This window comes from Equus asinus, chromosome 7 (assembly GCF_041296235.1).
Source record: "Equus asinus isolate D_3611 breed Donkey chromosome 7, EquAss-T2T_v2, whole genome shotgun sequence".
NCBI classification, from domain to species: domain Eukaryota; kingdom Metazoa; phylum Chordata; class Mammalia; order Perissodactyla; family Equidae; genus Equus; species Equus asinus.
Genome location: NC_091796.1, coordinates 69,872,480 through 69,899,752, shown reverse-complemented (window position 1 = coordinate 69,899,752; position 27,273 = coordinate 69,872,480). Strand labels below are relative to the sequence as shown.

At 40.5% G+C, this 27,273-nt stretch overlaps 1 protein-coding gene across 1 annotated transcript in view; it reads left to right on the top strand.

Moving 5' to 3' along the window:
- The window catches only part of CCDC175 (coiled-coil domain containing 175), a 67,548-nt gene that overhangs the window by 20,816 nt on the left and 19,459 nt on the right, over positions 1-27,273 (top strand). The window contains exons 6-14 of the mRNA XM_070513709.1: positions 311-433; positions 5,923-6,032; positions 10,135-10,216; positions 14,592-14,728; positions 17,149-17,259; positions 19,930-20,001; positions 21,062-21,197; positions 21,757-21,888; positions 27,017-27,155. Coding sequence (XP_070369810.1) covers positions 311-433; positions 5,923-6,032; positions 10,135-10,216; positions 14,592-14,728; positions 17,149-17,259; positions 19,930-20,001; positions 21,062-21,197; positions 21,757-21,888; positions 27,017-27,155 — 1,042 coding nt within the window. The remainder of the gene's footprint in view (positions 1-310; positions 434-5,922; positions 6,033-10,134; positions 10,217-14,591; positions 14,729-17,148; positions 17,260-19,929; positions 20,002-21,061; positions 21,198-21,756; positions 21,889-27,016; positions 27,156-27,273) is intronic.

Genomic DNA, 27,273 nt, shown 5'->3' with positions numbered 1-27,273 from the left:
GGTGTTTTATTAGTAAATTCTACAATGGCAGTTGCTTTTATAATTTGCTATTAATGATCATTGTTTTATTGCTCTTATAAATTTACTATTTCAACTTTTTGTAATTACACTTTGGTCTTTGTGTTTCACTATTTTTCCTGTGATGCTGCAAAACAAGAAAACCTTGTTTTTTTAATTTTTAATTTGTTGATAGATTGACTATGGTATACTTAGATTGAATATGAATTTGGCTGACAAAATAAACAAAGATTTCCTAAAGTGTGTTGTCCTCATAAGCTTTTTGATTGGTTTATTGTGTTTGTCACCACAGATTGATGAATATAAAAAATGCTGTGAACTTAAGAAAAATGAGACTTATGAAAAGAAGAAAGAATTGGATAAATTAAGGCTTAAAATGTCAAAAGTTAAAGAAACGGTTACTACCAGCACAGTGGTAAGAAAGAATAAGCTATGTTTTCTCAAGCCTGACCTCACCTCAGTATACACTGCTCTCACTATAATCGGTAGCGGGTGTTTTAAAAAAGGACTCAACTTTAATTCCTATTCATACCATTCTGGGGAACTTTTTTGGGCATGTTAACGTATTCTGTCACTTTATTTAAAGTGTTACAGTGTAATTGTGTTTTCTTCTTCAGGAATATGGTGGGAAGACGGAAGTTTGGAATGGCATAGATACAAATCTCATTTGATGGGCTAAAATACTGTAAAAATGATTTTAAAAAATGCAGATAGAACCGACCAAATGCATACAGAACTATATATAACATTTCTATGAGGTTGCTTTATTTTACAAAACAAAGTCAATAACCATGGTCAGGTTCCTTAATTCTGAATGTGTGATAATAAAACAGAGTCTAGGCTCTCCGTTTATATTGGGCACAGGAACATTAATATGGAAAGGGGAACCATTTGTCTATTTGAGTCAGAAAATAATTCAGCACTGTGATAAATATTCCGTGAGGATTATCCTTATTTATTTATTTACTTGTTTGTTTTTGCCAGAGTTGTGATTAAAAACACTTGAACATATCAGACAAGAGGGTAAAATAGATCAAACCAAAAAGAGACTGTCGGAGGCCTTTCCATCTGGGAAACCACCAGCACAGGACGCTGGGAAGGTCAGAGCATAGACCTGCTTGCAGCCACCAAGAGCGTCAGCTTCAAACTGATGTACATGGAATTTAGGGATCTTGTGAAAATACAGACTGAGCTCTTTGCTGTGGGATCAAAATCAGAGAATTTCGCTTAACATCCCTAATCGCTGCCGTCACTTCCTCTGGTCTTACTAACAGTGGTTTTGGATGGAAGTTTTCTCTTGATGATAAACTATTTAAAAAAATTTTTTTTATTGAGGTAACACTGGTTTATGACATCATATAAATTTTAGGCGTGCAGCATTATATTTCAATTTATATGTAGACTACATTGTTTTCACCACCCAAAGACTGGTTGTCATCATGTGCACTGGTTGTCACACATGTGCCCTGTTACCCCTTTTGCCCTCCTGCCTACCTCCTTCCCTTCTGGTAACCAGCAATCTGATCACTGTATCTATGTTTTGTTTGTTTGTTGTTGTTGTTTTTATCTTCTACTTATGAGTGAGATCATACAGTATTTGACTTTCTCCATCTGACTTCTTGTGCTTAGCGTAATACCCTCAAGGTCCATCTATGTTGTCGCAACTGGCAAGATTTCATCTTTTTTTATAGCTCAGTAGTATTCCATTGTGTGTATACCACATCTTCTGTATCCATTCATCCTTTGATGCACGCTAAAGTTGCTTCCAAGTCTTGGCTATTGTGCATAATGCTGCAGTGAACGTAGGGGTGCATTTGTCTTTATGCATTTGTGTTTTCATGTTCTTTGGATAAATACCCAACAGTGGAATCGCTGGATCATATGGAAGTTCTGTTCTTAATTTTTTGAAAAATCTCCGTACTGTTTTCCACAGTGGCTGCACCAGTTTACATTTCCACCAGCAGTGTATGACGGTTCCCTTTTCTCCACATCCTCTCCAGCACTTGTTATTTTCTTGTCCTGTTGATTATAGCCATTCTGACAGGCATGAGGTGATATCTCATTGTAGTTTTGACTCACATTTCCCCCATAATTAGTGATGTTGAAAATCTTTTCATATGCCTGTTGGCCATCTGTGTATCTTCTTTGGAAAAATGTCTGTTCAGATCTTTTCCCCATGTTTTTAGTTGGGTTGTTTATTTCTTTCTTGTTGAGATGTGTGAGTTCTTTATGTATTCTTATTTTAAAGATAAGAAAACCAGAGGCCGACCCTGTGGCTGAGTGGTTAAAGTTCTGAGTGCTCTGCTTCGGCAGTGCGGGTTCGTGGGTTCGGATCCTGGGCGTGGACCTACTCCACTCATCAGCCATGCTGTGGAGGCATCCCACATACAAAGTGGAGGAAGATTGGCACAGATGTTAGCTCAGGGCTAATCTTCCTCAAGCAAAAGGAAAAAAAAAGAGGAAGATAGGCAACAGATGTTAGCTCAGGGCTAATCCTCCTCAGCAAAAAAAAAAAAAAAAAGAAAAAAGAAAACTGAAGTTTATGGATGTGACTATAATTGAAGAGGTTAATGTTAATACTACTTCTACGTTAATTAAAACAGATATGCCTGTTAATCTTCCATCACAATTAGTTGAATTAATGAGTCTTTAGTGTATTTCTTCTATCTGTATTGAAAATTACATGTAAAACTATATGGGACAACAGTAATATTGAAACATCACATTTCTTATCAGAACGCTCAGTTAATTTCATTATAGTAGTCCCCCCTTATCTGAGATTTCGCTTTCCACAGCTTCTTACTGTGGTCAACTGTGGTCCAAAAATATTAAGTGGAAAATTCCAAAAGTAAACAATTCATAAATTTTAAATTGTGTGCCATTCTGAGTGGAGTGATGAAATCTTCTACTCCGTCCCGCCTGGGAAGTGAATCATCACTTTGTTCCTTGGATCCACGCTGTGTAAGCTCCCTGCCGGGCAGTCACTGAAGAACCTCTATTCTCAGATCAACTGTCGAGGTATCACGGTGCTTGTGTTCCAGTCACCCTAATTTCACTTAATAACGGCCCCAAAGTGCAAGAGTAGTGATGCTGACAATTCGAATATGCCAAAGAGAAGGCTTAAAGTGCTTCCTGTAAGTGAAAAGGTGAATAAAATTCTTGACTTAATAAGGAAAGAAAAGAAAATTGCTGAGGTTGGTCAGATCTATGGTAAGAGCAAATCTTCTACTTGTAAAATTGTGAAGAAGGAATAAGAAGTTTGCGCTGGTTTTGCTATTGCACCTCTAACTGCAAAAGTTACAGCCGTCGTGTGTGATAAGTGCTCAGATGAGATGGAAAAGGCATTAAATTTGTACAATAAGATAGTTTGAGAGAGACCCACATTCACAAAACTTTTATTACAGTATGTGTTGTTATATTTGTTCTATTTTATTATTAGTTATTATTGTTGATCTCTTTCCTGTGCCTAATTATAAATTAAACCTTATCATAGGTATGTAGGTATAGGAAAAAACAGTGTATATAGGGTTCAGTACCACCTGCGGTCTCAGGCATCCACCTGGGGTCTTGGAACGTATCCCCTGGGGGGACTGCTATATACCTTGTATAGGCTGGTTCTGATCATATTAGTTACAATATCTCTGTTATGATATCCAATTATAAAACATTAGGGCAATCACAAATTTCCCCCAAATATGTGCATTTACAAAGATTATTATCTGTGTTTTAAATATCAACATAGTAAGGAAGCATGAGTCAGGTTAGGCTCAAAGAGAACATAGGGTTGTATAAAACAGATTTTATCTGCATGTCCCAGCTCATCTATCTCCACTTTGGGCCTCATAAATCTTAAATCCATTATGCCACCAACCTAGCTTGGGAAAATGAAGTATATGTTCCTTAATTTGTCTCCAAAGATGTCTAAGGCCAAATTAGACAAGGCTTGAAGGGGGCAGGGATAAACTCACCTCCAGTGTCATTCTCCACACTCGCAGTCCAGCCTGTCACCCCCTCCCCACCTTACCAGTATTTAAAGCTCAAACCTGAGTGTCACAGAGACTCAGGTTCAAATCTTGGCTCTCCCAACCAGAAGTTTACTCACCTGTAAAATGGGGGTAATAATCCTGCCTATTTCAAAGGGCCTTTGAGGAGGTCAAATGAGGTCATGCCTATAAGGCTTTTAGCTGAAGGCTTTGTATTTGGTAAAGTTGGTTGTCACTGTTGCCTGAGATTAGAAAACAACATTTTGGCTCTGGATTGAGACAACAGGGAATTTCAGATTATCTTTGCGTGGTGTCTTTAGTTTAGAAAACTCTGCATCCAGGTCAAGCTGATGTGATGCTAGCAGAAAAAAAATACTGGTGTGTAATTCTCCAGGTGGCCTACCTGTCCAGGGCAGGGGCACTGAGGGTGAGAGGTGGCAGATGCCAGCCTGGTGGGCCTTCCACATACAACCACTAATCCTGATGACTGGCCAGAGTCCCTTAGATACTCTGCTAATTCTGATGGCAGTTTTAGGATTTCAGACCCCTGTTAACTCTGCAAATAGTTATGACCCAGAAGTTCAGTCATGTGGGTGCTTTCAAGAAAGGAAGCTGTCACCTGCCTGTCTCACCAGGCATAACCAGGAGCGCCTCTTTGCTCCCACAGGTGTTTCTCTGACTCCACAGTGATGTGCGAGGTTAGATAGCATGAAATAATCTATCCATGGTAACTCTGTGCCAGAGAGGAGAGGAATGCGTGTAATCAGCTTTTCTCTCAGCCCTGTGCTCCCTCACAAGCTGAAAGGCAGACTCAAGGCTCTGAGAAGGTTCCCTTCCATTGTCTTTATTCCAAAACTGCATTGTAAAAATATGTGTCACTATGAATTTTCTCCACCCGTATTTCCTTCTTATAAATCGTGCTAACGTTTTTTCACCCGATTGTTCCATTTCTGAAATACTGATTAATTATTATGAGAAGTTCTTTTCAGGATGAACCAGTTTGGTAAAAGATCCAATTTGTTTTGACTTTTTTGTAATATTCATTCTAGTATCCTGGGATAATATTTTGAAGATGATTATGAAAATACAGATTTGTTTAATTTTTTTAAATGGTAGTCAAAATGAATTCATGCCTTGAAAGTTGTTTTTATAGTTTTCACATTCTCATTGCTGTATTTGGTTTCTCTCCCTCCCAATTATCTTTTTCTGATGATTTCAGGATTATTTCTGTCCAAGTGAGACAGGAACCAGCCTAATGAGACAGGGTCATCTTCAAGGCCCCTGGCCTAACAAGATAAGCCCCTAACCAATCCTCAAGCCAGATAGAGAATCAGAAAAAGACCACCAAGAACTTGGGACTTTCCTGGGCTTACACAGGCACCCTGGCACCCAGGAGTCCACTGAAGGTGCCCCCAGCCCCATTAATGTAGTAAAAATCACACCCAGGGGTACAGGGCTAGCATGCTAATAATACATGGGTTGCATGAAGTAGCATGCTATGTGACAGCGCAGGCGCAAGCACAACCCCATCTCTACACGCCATGACAAGGCCCTCCCCCCCGAGCCTTTGCCTAAGAAAAGCCCCACAATCCTGTTCCCTAAAGCTGGTCACCTGCCCCCTTCCTTTCTGCACTGGCTCCCTTGTGCCTCTCCTGTGCTCAAGCTAATAAACTTTTACTTTTCCACTCTTGTTCATTGTCTCTCTTGCTTTCTATCCTGGGGGACAATAAGAACCCAGTGTGCTGATACCCCAAGTTTGTTTTATGAAGAAACAATTACAATGATTGCTTTTTACTTTAGCTAAAAGACGCCCCCAGTGAAAAAGTTGAGTGGGTGATACGTGAATATTTAGTGAATTGAACTGCTGTCATGCATCATTTGGTGATGATCGAATGCCATATTTTTGTTGACTTTTTCCTAGGTTCTTAGTGACCACAATTTAGAGATTGCGCTACTACAGGAATCAATCAGACATTGGGAAGAAGAGGTTGAGGAAATGAAGAACTCCTGTAAGACCATGGAGGACAAAATGTAAGCATGATACTTTATTCTTACTGAAGCATTTCCAGATGTTCTGTTCCTTTCGTTTTTCAAAATATTTCTTTAATATTAGGTGAGAATTCTAATCTTAGTTCACGAAAGTTTGCTTGATTGTCAGCTTTACAGAACCACCTCTTCATTCTGAAATTAACCAGTGTTTCAGATGATCAAGAGGAAAAATTGAGGACGATGTGGTCAATTTAGGACACGGAAGGGACTTCTTTGGAATGTCTCCTCCTCACTTCAGCTTCTGACTCCCTCAGGCAGACATGGCCCTGGGGGAGGACGTTAGTGGGACCTGCTTTAGGGCTGCAAACTCACCTCACCATGTGGTTCCAGTTATTGTTCTCAGTCAAAGGGGCACTTGCAAAACTTGTTGAGAAAATACAGGGAAGCCTCGGGGCAAAACCTTTTACCGGTGGGACTGGAACCAGAAACTGAAGGAAATCTTCCATCCAGCCCAAGGCCCACGGTCTCTGCTTCCTTTTATGACTGGTTTTCTTCCTTCTCTCATCATCTGCATACTGTGTTCTCTTCTTGGTAAGCCCATGGCTAAGCATGGCCATTCCAAACTCTCCCAGTTTACCTGTCACAGGTCCACCTATCTTTAGGGATTGACCAATAGAATGTCTCCTAGGAGAATTCCCAGATTTCCCATCAGAAGCTGGTTCAGCTCTGGACAGGAAGCTGGGGTCCTATAATAAAATATGGCTTCCGAACTATCCCGCAGGGTTTCCTGACAATTTAAAAGACAAATTATGGACTGAGCAGATTCCCCAAAAGACAAGTAACTTCACTTGTGGAATCCTGCTATAATATGGCTCCTTTCTACGTAAGTTTGAATATACGGTGATTAAAATTGTGTCTTCTAGGGGCTGCCCAATGGCACAGCGGTTAAGTTCATGAGGCCTGCTGTGGTGGCTGGGGCTTCTCAGGCCCAGATCCCAGCGTGGACCTGCACACCACTTACCAAGCCATGTTGTGGCACATGTCCCACATACAAAATAGTGAAAGATGGGCACAGATGTTAGCTCAGGGCCAGTCTTCCTCAGCAAAAAGAGGAGGCTTGGTGGTGGATGTTAGCTCGGGCTAATCTTTCTCAAAAAAAAAAAAAATTGTGTCTTCTAAAACAGCAATTGCACTGTGCAATGCTGCTCTACCATCATCAGTCCATAAAATAGGCAATAATCTTTACACTCAGTACCAGATTTAAAAATAGGAAAGCCCAAGTAATGCTATGATTAAAACTCAGAATAAAAAATCTTTTTCTTTGAAAGTGATTCAGTAGTTTTAGTTCATACGTATTTTAAAGAAAAACTAGTCAAAGAATCATAATGGAAGGTTAGCTCTTAAATTATTTCTGGGAGTTATGATTAAAAACCTTGCTACACTGATGAAGTTTTATTTATAAAGAGTCTTCATGTTAGCTAACTTGTTTTAAATACACGTTCAAGAAAGAAATGGGGATCCATTGATTTTCCGTTTTTAAAAGCTTATCTTTCTCTTTTTGCAATCCCAGATTTCACAAGTTTTCATTAATGTGGAATCTCACTGAGGAGTGTGCTTTTGATTAATTTGTTGATTGAGGAAATAGGTTGCCCCTCTTTTAATTAATAAAATTGTACTTTTTCCTCTTCATTACTTGGCAAAATAAAAGAAAATTCTCTGTATTCTTTTTATCTCCTCCCTCAGTTCATTTTCTCTGTCTATGGAGGTGGAGAGAAGTGGCCTACATCTTGGCTGGTAGATTTGAAGAATCGAACAGTGTTGTTTTATAATATACTAGAAGATCGTTTAAGAATAAATTATATACAAGAAACTAAAATAGTTTGCACAAACTCATCTTCCTATTAATCTATAAGACTTAATTTTCCCCCATGAAATCTTTAATTTGCAAACTGTTACCTATTTTGAGGTTGAAATATTGAGGAAAAACAAAAATCACTCAATCATAAATTGAAACTCCCTGCGTGGACAGCTCAGAGCACTCAGATGCTCCCCCAGCCCACGGGAGGCAGTGATAGTGTCATCCTTGTTCCTCGTTATTGTTGGTATCAGCATGTCGTGTCTATATAACAAAGGTGAATCCAGTGCCTACCTTTCTCAATGGCTGTAGTCTTTTTTGTTGTTGTTGTTGCCATTCAGCTGGTTTTCAGCACATGAGAAGTGGAGGATTGGAAGCTAAGTGTTGTATATAGATGACATCCAATTTGTGACCCAGAGTATACATTTGCCACTATGGTGCAGGAGACTGTGAAAATCATGGATGCTTTTTAAAAGGGCTGAAATGGTTTCCAAATTGTCAAGGTTATCAATGGCTTCCATCCCGCCAAACTTTAGTGACCTAGTCTATTCCATAAAGTTTTGAATTCTTAATAGAGCTTGACACACATGATCACTTCTACTTCCGTGAAATATTTTCTTCACTTGGCTTCCCAAACATCACATTCTCTTATTTCACTCACTACATTGCTTCTTCTCAGGACTCTTTACTTGTTCCATTTCTTCTTTCTGACTCTAAATTTTGGAGTTCTCAGCCCTTCACTATTCTCTATTCTTTATGCACACTCTCCATACGTGATTTCATCCAGTCTCCTGGGTTTAATTATCTTCTGTACCCCAGGGACTGCTGAATTTATATATCCGGCCCCGACCTCTAAATGTCTATACACTACAGCTTATCTAACCTTACCACGTGGAGGATATCTCTTATGCCTCAAATATAACATGTCCTAAACAGAATTCTTAATTTCCCACCTTGTTGAAATGGCTTTTCCTTCAGTCTTCCATATCTCCATTTACCTAGTTACTCTTACTTACAAGTCAAAAACCTAGGAGTCATCTACCATTCCCTGTTTTCCTCACTACCTGACCCTAACCCAACTAACCAACTAGCCTATCCCTAACCCAACTCTAACTCCAGCCAAATCCAAAGGTGCATCCTGTTGCTTTCATCTTGAAAACACTTTTTTTTTTGGTGAGGAAGATTGGCCATGGACTAACATCTGTTGCCAATCTTCCTCTTTTTGCTTGAGGAAGATTGTCCCTGAGCTATCATCTGTGCCAAACTTCCTCTGTTTTGTATGTGGGATGCTGCCACAGCATGGCTTGATGAGCGGTGTGTAGGTCCATGCCCGGGATCCAGACCCATGAACCCCAGGCTGCTGAAGCGGAGCATAGGAACTTAACCACTATGCCACTGGGCTGGCACCTGAAAATACATCTTGAATCCAACTGTTTCTCACCACTTCCACTGCTGCAACCTTAGTGTGAGCTGCCGTTATCTCTTCTGGGCCACGATCATAACCTTCCACACAGTCTGTCGTCCTGTACTGTTGTCTTTCTCCACTCAGTAGCTACAGTCACTTTTATAAGATGTAAATCAGTTCCTGTCACTTCTTTGCTTAAAAAAGCCTCCCCTGGTTCCCTCAGAATAAAATTTGAATTTCTACCTTGTCTTTAAGACCCTCCGTGATCTAGTCTTTGTCTACCTCTCCAGCCTTCTCGTACTCCTCTCTTCATCAAATACACCAAGCTTGTTCCTGCCTCCGGACAGTATCACCTGCTGTTCCTTCTACATGAAAAGCTCTTCCTTTAGATCTTCACATGTCTGGCTCCTTCTGTCCATTCAGGTCTTTCACAAGTCATCCCAAGAGGTCCTCCCGCTCCACCTGTCTGAAGCAGCATCCTTGCTCTCAGGATTTCTCTCTCCTTTACCCTACTTTGTGTTCTTTGGAGAACTTAACACTGTCTGAAATATATATATATATTTTGATAACTTGCTTATATTCGGACTACTCCCCTAGAGTGTAATTTCCATGAGGGTAGGGACTTTGCCCACGCTGTATCTCTAGCACCTGGAACACCTGTGGAGTGCCAGTGTTCACTAATTGCTTCTTAAATGAATGAATAAATAAATGAAATATTAATTCATCAACTCAAAAGAGTAAAATTTTTTGGTTATTTTAACAAATATGTAATTGAATATGTTGCATAGGGAGATGGGCACTGGAAGATTTTGATGTTGTAAGTAAACATGGCTTCACTGACAAACGTGTCCTAATATGAGTCTGTTTGGCTTCCTTTTTCATAGGCGTTTTTTTCTAGACAACAAGGAAAAACTGGATAATGCATCTAACATTGAAAAAACTGAATTCTTGCGGAAGATAATGGAGGTAGGAAGACAGAAATGATAATTTTTAGATTATAATCAGATTTTATTTTTAGGTAGTATTTTAAATACATGTGAGAAATGTGGAATTTTCCAAAAGTAGATTTTTCATTAAAAGTATATTTTTCGTTAATAATAATCATGATCATTCACAGTAATTGATTTAAAGAAGTTATCCCCTCCCAAAGTACTTTAAATGTATGAAAGAGCACAGGTCATACATGGGAAGATGAATTGTTTTTTAGGTAACTTTTCATGTGAGTGTAGTTATTTTTACATTAGGAATATCCATGACTAATGGACACTTTTCATGTGACTTATTTAGAAAAGTTAGGACCTTTCAGCTGTTGTGTGGTACCTGTGAAGTGTGGTAACCCATACTGCACTTAACAATGTTAGTGAAATATTTGAGTCAGATTTAGCTCCCAGGGGAATTCTCTAGATATTTTTTAACTCAGGTTAAAAGAAATATTATATCATAAGTAAATAATTGTGGGTGTAAACCAAGATCTATCCACAAGATATTCAGTGAAGCATTCATTATGATAGTTGAACAGTTAGGGGGAAAATACAATTAAAGTCCAACAAAAGGGCCTTGATTAAATGAGTAACAGTTCACAATGCATTGCTGAGTGGCAGATATAATATAAGACAGTACATATAATATAACCCCACTTATTTATATATATACACAAGTACACATGCATTCCAGACATAACCGAAATTCTTCTTGCCCCTTGCACTGAAGATGAAATGGCCTTGGTGTCCCCTCCCAACTCCCATATATATATATACTTAATTCCAATATTCTAGGACTTGTAGTGTCAAGTACACTCTGCCTGCATTCTGTATCTCTGTTTTGTCCCCAAGTCAACCATGTGTAAAATTAATCCCTTTCACTAGTTTCTAAAAGAAATTTAATGCTAACAGTAAGCACTTCATGATACGCTGCAAACTTTGTTGGAAATTTGAGTGTTCCTGGGGAGGCATCCCACTGTAGATCGCAAAGCCATCTTGTTCCCCTCCTTTTTCTTTCTCTTGCGGTTCCTCATCCATCCTCTTGCTCTAGGAAGCACCACCACCCCATCCCCAAATTCTCATCTCTCTTTTACAAAGCATAGCTTCGCCCTCCCTCTGAAGCCTGCACCCGTGCCCTGAGGCAGGGCCATCAAAGGCAGTTCTCTCCCAAAAGAATGATTTATACCAATTAAACTCCCTCCATTTCTGGTTGTGCGCTATCAGCATTAGGGATGGCTTCCCTCTGGGCTAGACCTACTTTGATTCTTTCAGTTGCCAGGATGCTGAAAGACAGAAACTAGACAACGTTGGTTGGTTGGTATTTAAAGTTGTCTTTCATTCTCTGGGCAAAAGATTTTTTTCCTTCCCATTTATTCCCTGTTGTTGGAACTGTTAGGCAGCCTTCAGATGGTAACGCCCCGTTCCCAGCCCTCATGACTGTCTGAATGGTCCAGGACCCCTAAACTGGCATGACTCACTTGGTCAAAGGGGCAGATGCGGAGAGGTTTCCCTTTAGGAGAGGGTGACCTTCAGCCAAATTCCGTGAGTACAAGTGAGTGACGACTTCAAAGGGCACAGGGCTCTGACCCATTTATCATTTCCATTGGGTTAGAAACTGGACTCTTGTTGGAATCCGGTCTTAGTTCTCATGAGTTAAAGGAGATAAGTTCGATGATAACACAAAATTCTCTTCTAACTTTATTTTAATTTTTATTATGAAATATTACACATATACAGAACAGTACATACACTGTAAATGTACAGTCTTTAAGTGCATATCTATCTATTGATGAATGTAGTTTATTAATTTTAATGAAGTTCAGTTTATCAATCTTTTCCTTTTTGGCTAATGCTTTTTGTGTCCCTTGTCATGAGGATATTCTCCTATATGATCTTCTAGAAGTTCTATTGTTTGACCTTTCACGTCTAGGACTACAAGCCATCTGGAATCTGTGTGTGTGTGTTTGTGTGTGTGTATGCTGTGAGGTTCATATTTTTCCATAAGATGGTACAATTACCTGGCACCATTTAATGAAAAGATATTCCTTTCCTCTACTATATTGTAGTGGCACTTTTGTCATGAATCTAGTGTGGATCATAAGTGCGTCATAAATATGTGTGTGGATCTGTGGAGACTCTGCTGTGCTCATTTGGATCTGTCTCTCTTCATATTAAAGCCATTCCATCTTCATCAGTAGTTTTAAAGTAAGCCTTTATAGTTAGTAGTATAAATTCTTCAACTTTGTTCTTCTTCAAGATTGCTTCCACTGTTCTTGGCCCTTTGAATTTCTATCAGTCTGTCAAGTCCTGCCAAAAACCTACTTGGATTTTGATTGAAGTTGTATTAAATCTATATATCTATTTGGGGAGGATTTTACATTTTTACAGTATTGAGTCTTGTAATCCATGAACATTGTGTATCTCTCATTTATCTGAGGTCTTCTTTGTTCCCTTTCGCTTAGTTTTTCAGTTTCACCATATGTCCAAGTTTTACTTTTTATTTATCCTGCTTGAGATTTATTGAGCTTCTTAAATCCACAAATTGCTGTATTTTGTAAGTTCTGCAAAATTCTCAGCCATTATCTGTTCACATATTTCTTTTGTCCCATTCTCTTCCCGAGACACCAATTATGTATATGCCATCATTTGTACTAATATATATATCCTCTATGTATCTTACCCTTTCTCCTGTATCTCCTACTTTTTGTGTCCCTCTGCTGCCTTCTGGGCAGAATGGCTTTTGAGTTCTTAATTTTGGTTATTGTGTTTTTCAGTTGGTAACTTTAATATCTTCTTTGTCACTCTTTTTTTTTTTTTTTTTAAACCTTGGCACCTGAGCTAACATCTGTTACCAATTGTCTTTATTATTTTTTTTCTCTTCTTCTTCTTCTCCCCAAATCCCTCTGTTACATAGTTGTATATTCTAGTCGTAGGTCATTCTGGTTGTACTATGTGGGGTGCCACCTCGGCATGGCCTGATGAGTGGTGCCATGTCCCCACCTAGGGTCCCAATCAGCCAAACCCTGGGCCGCCGAGCAGAGCGTGTGAACGTAACCACTCATCCACGGGGCTGGCCCCTGATTTGTCACTCTTTACTGTTCCTAATTATTGTCATAATTTTCAAGTATGTCTAATATTTCTTTGATTATAGTAAGCACAGTATTTTTATAGTTCAATGTCTAACTACAACATCTGATGTTTCTGTAGGTCTGTTTCTGTAGTCTGTTGTTTCTGCCAATTTTTGCTCATGCTGTCTTATTTCCTTCTGTTCCTGGTGGAAAACTGTACACTGGACATTGTTCTTGAAAAATAGGTTTGTATAAACAATTTGAGGCCTAGGATGATGGTATCTTGGCCAGATTTTCTTTCACTTCTGTCAGATACCTGGGGTGTTACCAGTCCCAAACCACCTTAATCCACCTTTATGTTCCCTCGCGATTGTGGTCAGGCTGGACGATGGCTTATTACCTTCCCACTCACCCTTCTTCAGAGAGTGGAGCTCTTTGGGATCCCAGACTAAAGTGTTAAGAGCTTTGTCAGGTTCAACGCCCAGATGAGCTCTAAGTGCTGGCTTTTCTCCCCCTTGTCCTATAAGAGAACCAGGACTCAGTTTCCAACTGGTTTCTTCCATCTCAGTAAGTGTCCTCAGGGTAGAGAGAGTTTTTAGTCCTGGATTTACCATGCTGGATGCTTGCCTTCTTGTACAAGTAGGCCTAGTAATTTCTCATTATCTTCTTAGTTCTTCAACACTTTTGAGATTTTTTTCATCTGGCTATTTTAGTGATCCTCAGCCAGAAGTTTATTTTGAACTGCTCAGTCCACCATTCCTACTTAACCTACCTTTCTTACCTCATTTGAAGCAATTCAATAGAGACATCCAAGCACAAAGTTCTTTTCTCATTCAGAACACTAATGGGTACTAATTTTTTGTCCTTGAATAGAAGTATTTAACAAGAAGCATACATAATATCTAGTCATAGAGGTTTTAAGCAAGAGCTTCTGTTGATGTTACATTTTCTCTTCCCTAGTATAGGTTATCTTCTGGGAAAAGGATGTACAGATCTTGCTGAATTATCCCGGTCTATTAATCCCAATTCCTCTTACAATATGAATTATTACTCTGTAGTTTTACATCAGTGTTTACTGCCTTTGTACACTTTTGTCATAATTTATAGAAGAGGCCCCAAAATGTACAATTGTGTATTTGATGTTGAGTTAAATCAGTCGACATTTATGGCATAGTCGTTGAGTGCTAAACGGTGTACCCAGTGTGCTAGAGAGTTGCCCGCCAGACTCTGACTCCCCTCAAAGGGCCAGCGAAGCAAGTCCTCTACCTCAATTCCTGTGTTGTTTTTTTCTAGATAGCTGAAAAACTACAGAAATGTCGTTTAGAGAACAAAGATCTACAAGAGAAATTGTATATTCTTACCAGACAATGCAAGATTGTCTCAAGTGAGGAGGGTAGAGTTTTTATGCAGAAACGGAAAATTTACGATGAGTATGTTTCTATCTGTGATCCACACGTGACTCAACAAATCTTAGTTATGGGCTGCTTTCCTTGCTATCACAGTGGTGACTCTCCACTTAAGCTTACCCTGGTTTTAAAATCTATTGACAACAATGAAATATTCTTTACCCAATAATAAATAAACACACTCCTAATCTGCCTCTGTATATACTGAATAATGCTTTCCTCATATGGGTCAAGTCAAATCCATAAACACCAAATGCGTTATTTTTATTTCTATGTCAGATTCTTGAAAGAATAATCATGCTTTTATTCCATGAGGCCGTCTAGAGAAACAATGATATTTACCTTCATGAGAAACTGGCTCTGCACCTGTATTCCATGTCTCAGAGAGGGGTTTGTTTGGTCACTGACATGATCCCCTAACCCAGAGACTGGGAAATTATTCAGGGAAGCCCCTATCATTCACTACCCTTTGGACCTCATTCAAGCACCAAGGCTGGTCAATTCCACTTCCCAAATAGTTCTCAAATACATCCTGTCCTCCTCTCCAACTCCATTCGTTTCACCACTTTCAACCTTTTTGGTTTGGCTTGCCCCTCAAAAGTCCTTCCTGCTTTCTGGACCCAGCCCCACAGCCAAGTGGTTAAAGTTCTTCACACTCTGCTTCACTATCCTGGGTTCAGATCCCTGGCACAGACCTACTCCATTCACCAGCCACTCTGTGGAGGTGTCCCACATACAAAAAACTAGGGGGAGATTGGCACAGAGGTTAGCTCAGGGCAAATCTTCCTCAGCAAAAAAGAAAAGAAAAGAAGAAAAAGTTCTTCCTACTTTCTGCTTCACCACCCCTAACTTGTCCACCTCCCTTCCACCAGAACAGTCCTCCCAAAACATCCCTCTGATGTCATTCCTTTTCATCAGTCATTCAGTTGTAATCAGCAGGGCATGAATCCCTTTGCCCGACTGAACTATGAACAGATGAGGGAAGGCAGCTGCTCTGTCTCATTCAGCCCCGTATCCCCAGGACTTCATACATTGCTTAGCGGGTAGTGGGATTCAACACATCTTCTTAACGAATACTGCAGAATAACATCTTGCAAGCACGAATGGTGCAAGTAATAATCCATTACTACACTTGGAGTTAAATCATGTGAAAGTGTAATTACAGCATGCAGGTCACTGCGGAGCCGAGCTCATGGTCATTGTCATAGCGTCTACGCTGCACAGAGTTGCTGCAGTTGTTTCATCTCACCCCACTGAACAGCCTCCTGAGAGTGATACTCTTAGTACTCTTCAGACGAAAACTTTCCTCAGATCAATGCGAAGTTAGTTATCAGTTTGAATCATGAAATGTGCTGGTGACAAATAATTGTAACACTAATAATGGTAAATCACTGTTATTGGTTTTTGTCTTCTTCAGCTCAGGCTGCCATTACAAAATACCATAGACTGGGTGGTATAAGCCATAGAAATTTACTTCTACAGTTCTGGAAGCTGGACATCCAAGATCAGGATGCCAGCCCAGTTGGGTCCTGGTGACAACTCTCTTCCTGGCTTACAGATGGCCACCTTCTCACTGTGTCCTCACATAGTAGAGAGAGAGACAGCATGCTCTCTGGTGTCTCTCCTTATGAGGGCACTAATCTCATCATCTGGGCCCCACCCTCACGACCTCGTCTAAACCTGATCACCTCCCAAAGGCCCCGTATTCCCAGGCTGTCACACTGGGGGTGGGGCTTCAGCAGATGAATTCGTGGGGATGCAGTTCAGTCTATAGCAGCTGTGAAGAAGAGGAGACACTTAAAGCTCTTTCTGTTACAAGCACGTTCCTATCAATGTCGGGAAACTTGAACAAAACCATAAACTGCCCATGAGTCTCTCTGCAAGTTGGAGACACAAAACAACCACTTTTTATAAAATGCCTCATGGCGCCCCACACTGGCTTGGGCACTTTACACCTCACTTAACCCTTACACCAGGTGACATAGGCATTGTGATCCCCGTTTCTATGGATGGGAAACTGAGACTCAAGCACAGGTGAAGTTTCTTTTCAAGGTCACACTGCTAGGAAGAGCTAAAGCCAGGATTTAAAGTTGGCCTGACTGATTCTTCACCTTTCACAAGAGAACATGACAGAAGTGATAAATGGGAAAAGGGACACCGACTCAGCAGGATGGGACCGTGGAACTGCTCTTGCTGTTTTATGGTTACTATTACAGTGAATGTTCTCCCACAGCTTAGGAATTTTCATAAGTTTACATTTAGCCACCACTAGCAAAAAGACTCTGTTTCTATTTTTACTAATTTGTTTGGTAAATTGTTCATGAACTGAACTTTCCAAACTATTTTTTAAATTCTTATTTGTGATTGTGTATTTTCTAATGCTGGGGAGTTAAAAACGATGATTTCAACTTTCAGCATATGATAACTCTGTTTTTTTGTGGTAGAAATCAGAAACAACTGGCATTTATTGCTCAGAAAGAAAACTTCCTGTCACAGAGAAAAGTAGACATCAAGAACATGAAAGAAGGACTTGTGGCTCTCCATGATCTCCATCGGTATGCTTGTGGCCTTTGAAATTTTTAATCTTCATTCTTCTCTACATTTATTTTTTAATAAATGGTAACAGTAAATCTATGTCAGTTTCTAATATACTATAGAAAAGGAGGTTTATAATTGGCTCTCTCTGTTTTGCAGTCCAGAAAAGTCGTTATCACTGACTCTTTCATTGACAGGATAAACAGGTTCTGAGTCTATACAAGCTACTGGACATGACGAACGAATGGACCAGTTAGGGGTCTAGTGACCAGAATGTGCCCGAACATTATCACAACACCAACCCCTGTGATGTTCATTCCTGCCATTCTAATTCACTGTAATTTTGCTTTAATTATTCTGATTAAAACGTAATGCCTGTACGTGATTTTAAAATTCAAATATAGAAATGTGTAACTTACAGAGTAAAAGTTATGCTAATCCCTCCATCTCTCCACAGAGAAAATCACTGCTAACAGTTTGCTATACGTGCCTTCAAATGTACATACTTGTATATGTGCATATGTGTCCAAAAATTAGATTCTATTCTTCTAGAACTAGATTTTTTCCACTTAAAATTATATCTGGGTAACTTATACAGTGTTATGTGGCAATCATAGCTCAATAAAGCTGGAAAAAATTATAGCTGGGAGAATGATAAAACAAATATGGGAAAACAGTAACATTTGGAGAAGTCAGTGAAAGGTTATATTGGAATTCTTTGTAATAATTTTTACACTTATCCATTGAGTTTGAAAGTATTTCAAAATAAAGAGAAAAATATCATGTATATGGGACCTCTTCCCTCATTCTTTTCTCTAACTGCATAGTATTCCTTTTACAGATTATACTATATTTTATTTAACCAGTACTCTATTGATTGACATTTGGGTTTTTTTCTGTTTCCTATATTACAAACAGTTTTCAAAATTGTTCCTCTGTCCACTCTTGTGACTTTTTCTTTATAATGAAATCCTAACAGTTGAAGTACTGGTCAAAGGAGGATGCATATATTTCATTTTATAGTTATTGTCAAAATATCCTACATAAATATTCTAGCCTTTTAGACTCCTACTAACACTGGGCATACAGCAACTGATAGTTTAGTTGGGCAGACAAACAAGACTAACACACATGAAATAATTAATGAGCCATGCATGACTGAAGAATACAGTGTGAATTTCAAAAAGCAGTCAAAGAAGGATGAAAGGAAGCAAAGTCAAGGAGTCCTTCTTTGTTGTATAAGGATTTAAAAGTTGAACTAGACTTTTGAAACAAGTCAGATTCTTCTGCTTGCTCATCATATGGGGGAATAATATCACCAAACACAGAGAGATACATGATTTGAATGTAGGATAGTGAAGAGACCAGCTTATAGAAGTCAGACAGGTCGTGACAAAATTTGAGCACATACCAACAGAAATCTAGAACATGGTGGGAAGTGTAGTTTTTGGGTTGCCTGTCCTTATATTTTTAAATGATTTATTTAAACATTATTTCTCATCATGTCAGCTTCAGAAAGGAAACTATGACCCCCCCTGCCCCCCCAGGAAAGAGCAGGAAAATGGAATTGGGTTGAATGGGGTTTTACTTTCCTCATGAATAATGTGCATTTAGAATCAATTGCTGTGTCATCATTATCTGGTCACGAGGAAGCTCAGAGCTAAATTTGTGGCCAAATATTGATATCCATTTATGGTTTTTAATTATTATTGTTGCTTTATTTCAAACTGGTTCAACTCCTTTGTGGATTAAATTAAATATGTAAATAAATAAAATCAATAAGGTTAGAACAAAGTAGGAGAACTTACAGTTCCAGGGGAGGATATTAGATTTATTTAGGCAGGAAGTTGAGAGCCCATACTATGATTTCAAATAGAGAAAAAAACGTGAGCACAGTTGTGTTTCCAGTTTTTTAACAGAGTTTCATATTTAAAGTTTCATTTATGAATATTTCTCTTTTAAAAGATATAAAGTCACATTTTACTTACGCGGACTTCAAATCATTTCTGTGCATGAAGCGCTTAATAGGGGAAAAAAGGGAACGAAAATAATAAAGACTGCTGATATCTATGTGAGAGTCTTTACATTTCCACACATCCTGGGTTCACAAGAACATCTCCCGTCCTTAATCATTACCCCTAGTGTGCAGGAATCTATACTAGTTTTCTGCATTATGTATTGTATCAAATCAGAAGTCCATCTAGAACCCAGAGTTCCTCAGCAATTTGTTGACCTTAACAGTTCCAGTGTCACGGTGTTATTTCCCTTCATGTCCTCTGTGTACAGGAAGTCTGCCTCGGTCATAAGAGTCGTGACTTGCTGCTCCTGTCCCCTGTGTCTTTACAAATGATGACGTCCTTTCCTTGCTGAGATTACACCTCCATCCTGGCAATCCATGTTCCTCCCACTATTAAACACCACCTTCCAATAACCCTTCCTCACCTGCCTCCCCAGAGTCTGTTCTCTGTCCTTGGCTATCCACCTCAATACTTGCAACATCAGTTCGCACTTGCACAAAATTGTCATTGTTTTTCTCTTAGTCTGTCCTAAAAGTTTTAGTGGCTTTACAAGGTTTGTTTTGTCTCCCAATTAGATGGTAGCCTTATTTTGCAAGAATTAGATATAAAATCTTTTATATATTCTAACAGTTCCCACAAATGCAAAATCCAATCTATTTTTCTTGTTTTTAGAGCAACAAAGCAAGTATATCGGAAACAAATAAAAATCCTGAGTGATAACCTGGAAAGAGAAAGTCAGAGATGGTAAAAAAACAAGTTCATGTGTATGATAAGTAGTATACGTTATCTTAATGAACAGCGCCCCAAAGTTGGGAGAAACTCAAAGTGCTTGTCGGTTGCTAGAGTCCAAGGAAATGAGTTTCCTGTATTAAACTGTGTGAGTTCTTTCGGATCTAGACGTGTTTGCTAGTTTGATTTTTTGCCATTAAACAGAACCAAAGTTTTCCATTTCTATCGAGTGAAGTCACCAAAGAATAAAATTGCCAAGATCCGTGCAATGCCTCTTGTCATCCAGGCTTCGTGCGGACTAGCAGGGGGTGCTGTGCGGGGACTGAGGAGCGTGAGGGGACAGGCTCTGCAGGTGGACCACTTTGTTTGCTCTGCCTCTTACTGTCTGTGACCGAGGCTAAGGTATTTCATAATCTCTCCTTGCTCCCATCCCTACCAAGTGGGAAATGAGAATGGCACCCACCTTGTAAGGCTGCTGTGAATGGGAAATGAGATGGTCCGCGCAAAGTATTTAGATCCTTGCCCGGCACCTTTCACCTTGTGAAAACTTAGCGGTATTTTCTTACTTTTGTTGCTGTTGTTATTGTGATTAATATTATTTATTAGACTCCAATTGCACATTACTACCCTTCTCCAATGATGTAGCTTTTTTATGTGATGGTGGAGAGAAAAATTTGAGAACCCAGAAGCTTGAAATCTCTTATTAGCTCTTTGGGTAATTTAGGTAATTCCATTACTATTTCTGCCTGGGCCTCTTCTTTTTCCATCTGCCCCGAACCTTCCCATTTCTATCCTTTTCCTAAAGGAGGTGAGCTGCCGAGTGCGGTTTGTCCACTGCCCCTTATCCTCCTGGACGAACTGACACAACTTCTTACGGTGAAGCAATTTGCAGAGCCAATGTTGAGGCAGTTAACCTTTCGTCTTATTGTTTCAGCTAATCTGCAGAGGCTGTGTCACTAACAGCACGCATAATTTTGTATGATCACAGGACGATTTGTTTTGCTTTGAATTTCTTCATCTTTTCCATAAACTGTTATGTCAATTTAATGCTAATTCTTTTTGTTCTAATCTTTAGTGTTATAACTCAGTGGAAAGTAGCTTGTGTGAGAAAAAAGCATGAACGTTGGGCAGTCAGGATAAAGAATGAAATAGAAGTAATGGCACATAAAATTCAGATTGCAGAACGTAAACGCGCTGAATTATTAAATGAGGTAAGGAAACTCGAGGGGCTTGGTATTAGTCCCCTACATTGCGTATCAGTGATTTTCCTTCAATATTTAATCAAGCCTTATCTATTAAAAAGGTATTTTGCTTTCTGCTGACTTCATGTTTAGAGTGAATTATGTAACTGTCTTATGAAACATATCCGTTTGCCGTGTATTAACTATAGGAATTTAACAAACAAAGTAGTATTTCTCTCCAGAATATGTTTTTGAAGCATGTAACCAGAAACCTGGGGATTGCTCTTAGGATCTTCAAAAATAAAGAGACCAAACATTATTGATTTAGCTCCTATGTTTACCCTCTGCCCACCCTCTATCCCCCACCACACCTGTTCCCCATTTCCTCATATCATTTATAGATGTTATTTGGTAAGGAAATTAATCTCTGGAGGGGAAAAAAATCCCTCTCAGTGGTTCCTGGGGAATAACTTAACCTGAAATCAGAGCCAAATCTCATGCAAAGAGATAGTAAATTATGGGGCTGTTTGAAAATGTAAGGCTGACTGCTGTAAGAGTGATGACAAATCCTCACTTTTTTTCTAATTAGACCAGTTTTAGAGAAAAAGAGATCAAGGAATTTTTGGAACAGATTGAAAAACTTACAAGAGAATTAAAACAAGAGGAGGAGGAATTTGTTGCCAAAGAAAAAAAGTTAATTCGAGTGTTGAGCAAGTATGAGGTAAGGTTTATTTTACATCTAAGAATAATTTTAGACGGCTTTATGGGAGGGTGGGGGGAACATTTCATGCTATTCTAATTAGTTAAATGTAAAATAAATCTTCTAGTCTGAACAAGGCTACAATTTCATTCTGAATCTTTCTTCTTCTTTTCCTAAAAAAGAAACAGAGCAACAAGAAATATTTTTTCAGTTAAAAAAAAAATCACCCACTCCAAGTTAAGTAGAAATGCTGGCAAAATCTGTGGAGACAGGCGGAACAGTGCAGGAAGCCATCCAAGCCAGCATAAGTGGCTGGGGAGAGTTACAGAGGGCGAGCGAGGGGGACTGAGGCCAATCTCAGAGATTCTCCTTAAAGAGAGGGTGTGTACTGACTTGGGAATTGCCTAGAGCCAGTCTGAGCTGGAATAGAGCACGGATGCTGGGAGAGGTGGGGAGAAAGGCACTGAAGTACCCAAGGGGCCCAGAGGTGGCAGGTCTCTCGAAACACAACAGAAAACCCCCCTATCCAAGGTGATGGTGTTACCTTGAAAGGCAAGAGCATGCTTCTTGGGGACCGCCATTGGTGGAGGAGCTGAGGAGGGAAGAATGATGGTGGAAGCCTTCTTGAACTTGATTTGGTTGGAAGAGGAAAAGAGGCCTGACTATACCAAAGAGGAGCTTTCTCTGAAGGCAGCAGTCCCTTGCTGGAGCAAGGGAGTAGGGAGTCCTTACATTTAAAAGTTCAGATCTTACCCCATTGTAATGTAAGCCCACTGCTCCCACACACACCCTGCCCCATCCTGCAGAAACCCTTGGCAGATACCTGCTGCAAGACTAGCCAATTTTTTCTAATATGAATAACACAAAAGAGGCAGACACATCTTCCATACAGAAATACTACGAGGAAAACAAGCAGAAGGGGAACGAATCTTTACAACCAATGAAGAACACTCAGAAAAGTGATGCTGGAACAGATTAAAACTGTGTCAAACGTTCCTCTCTGAATTAAAAAAATAATGATTTCATAGAATTGCCAAGGAAGATCGGCAATATGGAAATATAGGAGCTCGGGCAAGAGATGTCACAGAGATGGCCAGAAATAGGAAGAGGTGGGACAACTCAGGGGACAAACAAGGAAAGAGAGCACTGCAGCAGCTCCTCCAAAACCAGAAGAAATGGAAGGGCGAGCATCAGTGTAAAGCATTTGTCATTGGTTGTAGCATGTCGGGGTGCCCAGTGTTCTTCTAGATGCTGAAAAACAGAAATTAAAAAAAAAAAAAAGTGCTCTGCCCTATGGAGCTTCCATACATCCTTCCAGGTACAGCCTGGAGTGCTGTGAGGCAGTGTGCTATGTAGATACCTGGCGAGGGCGGCTCCTGGCAGAGGGCACGCTGAGCACGAAGGTTCTGAGGCAGGACTGTTCTATCGTGTGGGAGACAGTCCTGGAGGTGCCGGGGACTCCTGTTCAGGAAGTTGATGCTGAGATGGAATTAGGAGTGCAGAAGTTTATGAGAGAGTCATACCTGTGAAAGGACTGGGCAGCGGAGGCCCCAGGCCATTATGTGACCGGCAAACTCTCTCTGGGGAGCTCCGGAGGTATGATTGTCCATTAGAAGAGCCCTGCCTTGGGCAGAGATGACAACACCCTTTTACCACCTCCTTACTCAGTCAGTGGATTGGGGGCTACCCTGCGAAGAGCACAATCTTGTCTGGATAACAAGGCCGACTCTGAAGGAGCCAACCGCTGGAGGCTGTCAGCCAACCACATTCCTTCCACAGGGCAGTGAGTCCTTCTTTGAAGGGAGATCCAAGAGGGGCATTTCCAGGCCTGCCACACCTTGCAGGCCACTGTGAGTGCTTTGTCTTTTGCCCTCTGGGCTGGGAAGCCATCATAGGGTTCTGAATGAGGGGCTGAAATAACCTGATTTTCACTTAAGTAGGATCACTCTAGCTGCTATGTTGAGTAGGACTGAGGAAAGCATTGGTGGCTGCGGGAAGACCAATTAGGAAGCTAGAGCAGTGATCCAAGCGGTTCATGTAGCTTGAACCAAAATGGTAAGTGAGGAGGTGGTAAGAAGTAGTCAGCATCTCAGATATTTTTTGAGATAGAGCTGACAGAGTTTATCATCATAGTTAATGGTAAACCAGTGGGGGCAATCACCTTAGAGTCAGGAATAAGACAACGACACTGTTTAACATTGCATTCAAGTTTATACCATGCAATTAGGCAAGATAAGTAAGTTAAAGGTCTAAGATTGCAGAAGAGAAGGTTGCTGCAGATGGTCCTCCAGCTGCACTCTGCTTGCCAGGCTGTGGGCCCCACGGGGCTGTGTCTCCCTGTGAGTAATTCACCCAAAGCCATGGACCGATGGCAGCCTAGACACCATTATTATAAAAGAACAGTGCATTTCCCCTTGATAATCACCGTCAATAACCCCAGGCATATTGGAATCCAATTTCTGCCTTTGGTTCAGTGGCATGAGGAGTCCCAAATGGGGAGGAAGCAATCTTAGATTTTGGCTTTTGGAAACATTATTGTATTCATGAGCATGGACTGGTACCTCCATCAGTCTCTCTTTTCCAAGGCTCCAACTCCAGGGAGTTGCAGCAGAAGCTGGAGTCCGTCATCTAAGTGTGCATGTGGCTCAGGAAGCAAGGAAGCTGTGGGAGGATTTGAAGGAGCTGCAGAAGCTGCAGCCTGCCCTGCTGCCTGACTCCAACAATCTGAGGCAGCAGACAACCAACAGCTTGCCTGAGCTGCAGCAGCACCTGGTACCCAAACCCTCTCTCAAAGCAGAAAACAGGAGCATGGTTTCTTATCAGGGCAGCACTGGCAGCCTGAGCCATGTGCAGGCAACGAGAATGAATTAATGCACTCACATACCTCCTTGTACCCGGAGCTATTCTTTTTTAGAGATCATAGTATAGATAATACACCGTGGAATTTCTTAACACTGCAGTCTGGAGAAATTTACTCCAGCTCTGCTATGCCGTATTGTTAAATTGATATTTTTATGTGTGTTTTTGTCTTTCTGTATTCATTCATAAGTATTCTAATGGCAATTTTGGGAGGGGACATATCAGGCCAGCATCTTACTGTATTAATTAGGGCATGCACAAGCTACTTTATCAAAGAGATGCCAAAATACAGTGAATATAAGCACGATGTGTAGTAAAGGTTAGCAACCCTCTGTCTTTTATTAGGAAATTGGCCTTGGCTTAACTTTCTGGCTCCTTTCCCTAATAGCCTGATAAAAGTGGACTGTCAGTTGTGTTATTGATACCAAACCTCTTAGTCTCAAATTCATGTGCCCAGTGCACAGCAAACCAATCACTGACCCACTGGTGCTTGGAGATGGAGAAAAGTTTTATTCGAATTGGCCAAAACAAGAAGACGAGAGGATGGGTTCTCTCAAATCAGCCTCAACAAGTGCAGAAAGCAGGGGTTTTTTGTAGAGCTAAGGGGCTTGGCTGGAAGAGTTTCAGAGAAACAAGAGGAACTCTTTCACTCCAGAGAGGCCCGTGGGCAATCTGACTTCTGGGCATCAATGGCAGCTGGGGGCTGTTCATCCAGCTATCACAACCTCTCCAAAGGCATTCTATTTCTTCTGCAAAACAAGCTCGCAAATCCTCTGGACCCCCAAGTCACCCCTCAGGTTAAACAAGAAAACTTACTGAATATATACAGTAACCCTCAGGGACCCGGCTTCATTATCTGGCAACATCGCTTGTATAGACGACCCTTGATTGGTACGCTGAATGTTGACTGGGAGGACAACTGGTGGGAAACCAGAGCATTGGGCTTTCCTGGGTTTGGTGCCTCTTTTAAGTGGGCATGTCCCTTGTGGGGACCTGGAAGGGATGCTCAAGAGATGTTGGTTCCTATCTAGACATGGGGCTTCTAAGCAGGAGGCATCGCACCCACTCGTGTGGGTCTCTTTCTCTTGCATCTGAGTTATCACTTAGGTGGGGTCAAAGGACACTAGCCTCTGGTTGGCTGTGTTGTGATAGGGGATAGCTTTCCCTGCTGGGGAAGCATCCCTGGCATTGCTCTGCTCGCACTCGGGATTTCCTTCAAATTATGTGTGTATACAACTTGGATAAGAAGAAAAACTAAAAATAAACATTTTAAAGAATAAATTGGATCAAGTGTGGCCTATTCAAATCTTGAGGGTCTGAGTATCTAGTTGAGAAGACCCCCTGACATGATCAGTACAGCAAGAGAGACGTTTATTTCTCTTTCCTGGTACTGGCCAAACAAAGGGAAGGGGACCAGGGCTGGAAGGACAGCTCTGCCATCCTCAACATGAGGCTCACATCTGTGCATCCAAGTGGCAGCCATTCTTATCCTCTTCTGGCCGGAAGAAGGAGGAAAGGACAAGGGAGCATATGCGCCTTCCTGTTGCAGGGGCAGGACGCAGAGTGGCACGCATCACTTCTGCTCACGAGCTCGTTGGTCACACCTACCTACGAGGGCAGTTGAGAAAGCACTCTAGCCGGCAGCCATACATTCAACTAAAACTGAGGAGTCCCGACATTAAAGCACTAGAGAACGGAGATTAAATGCCAGCTGCCTGTCTCTGCCTTAGTCACGATTTTAAACCCATCCTGACTTTCTAAGAGAGGTCTAAGGATTATCCCACTTGAAACTAAATAAAACCTGAGTTTGAATAATTAGACAGGCATCTTCACATTTTGCTCTGGGTACTTTTTACTCATTTATTGTAGTATTATATCCAGTAATTGCTACACCCTCCACATTTCTTACTTACATCCACATTTCTTAGAACTTGTGTATATTGTGTTTTGCTGACTTTTTTTTCATAAAATATGATGAACCAAGAGAAATTTTCTCAAATATGTTTTTGGTAGCGTCAATGGAATCATAGCAGTGGAGCTACAGAACTGAAAGGATCTTTGGAGAGCCAATTGAGTCTAGTCTCCTCACTTTATAGATTGCCAGAGAGACAGTGAGTCAGCCAACAAATAGTTTTTAAATATCCAGTATGTGCCAGATACCAATCTATGCACCTCAGGAGGAAACTAAGACAGACAGAGCTCTCCCCATCAGAGAACTTACATTCTACTCTAGAGTGTTGGGTAAATTCTCCAAAATCATACCTCACCATTAGCTTTACTTTCTTTAAAGCAAAGATTTGTTAAGGAAACGCAAAGTAACAGAATAAAGGAAAGTGAACTAGTCGAGTGTCTTCCACAACTCCACGAGGTGGAAGAAGAGTATATGGCCAAAAACAGACGACTGGAAGAGCTCAGTGATATTCTCACAGGTACGTAAGGAGCCCTTGATAACTGACCTCCAGCCCAGGTGAGGATTTCACTCTTGTCTTCTAACAGATCAATCACAAGCCAGTGGTGACATTCTTCCAATTTTTCCCATCACCTTTA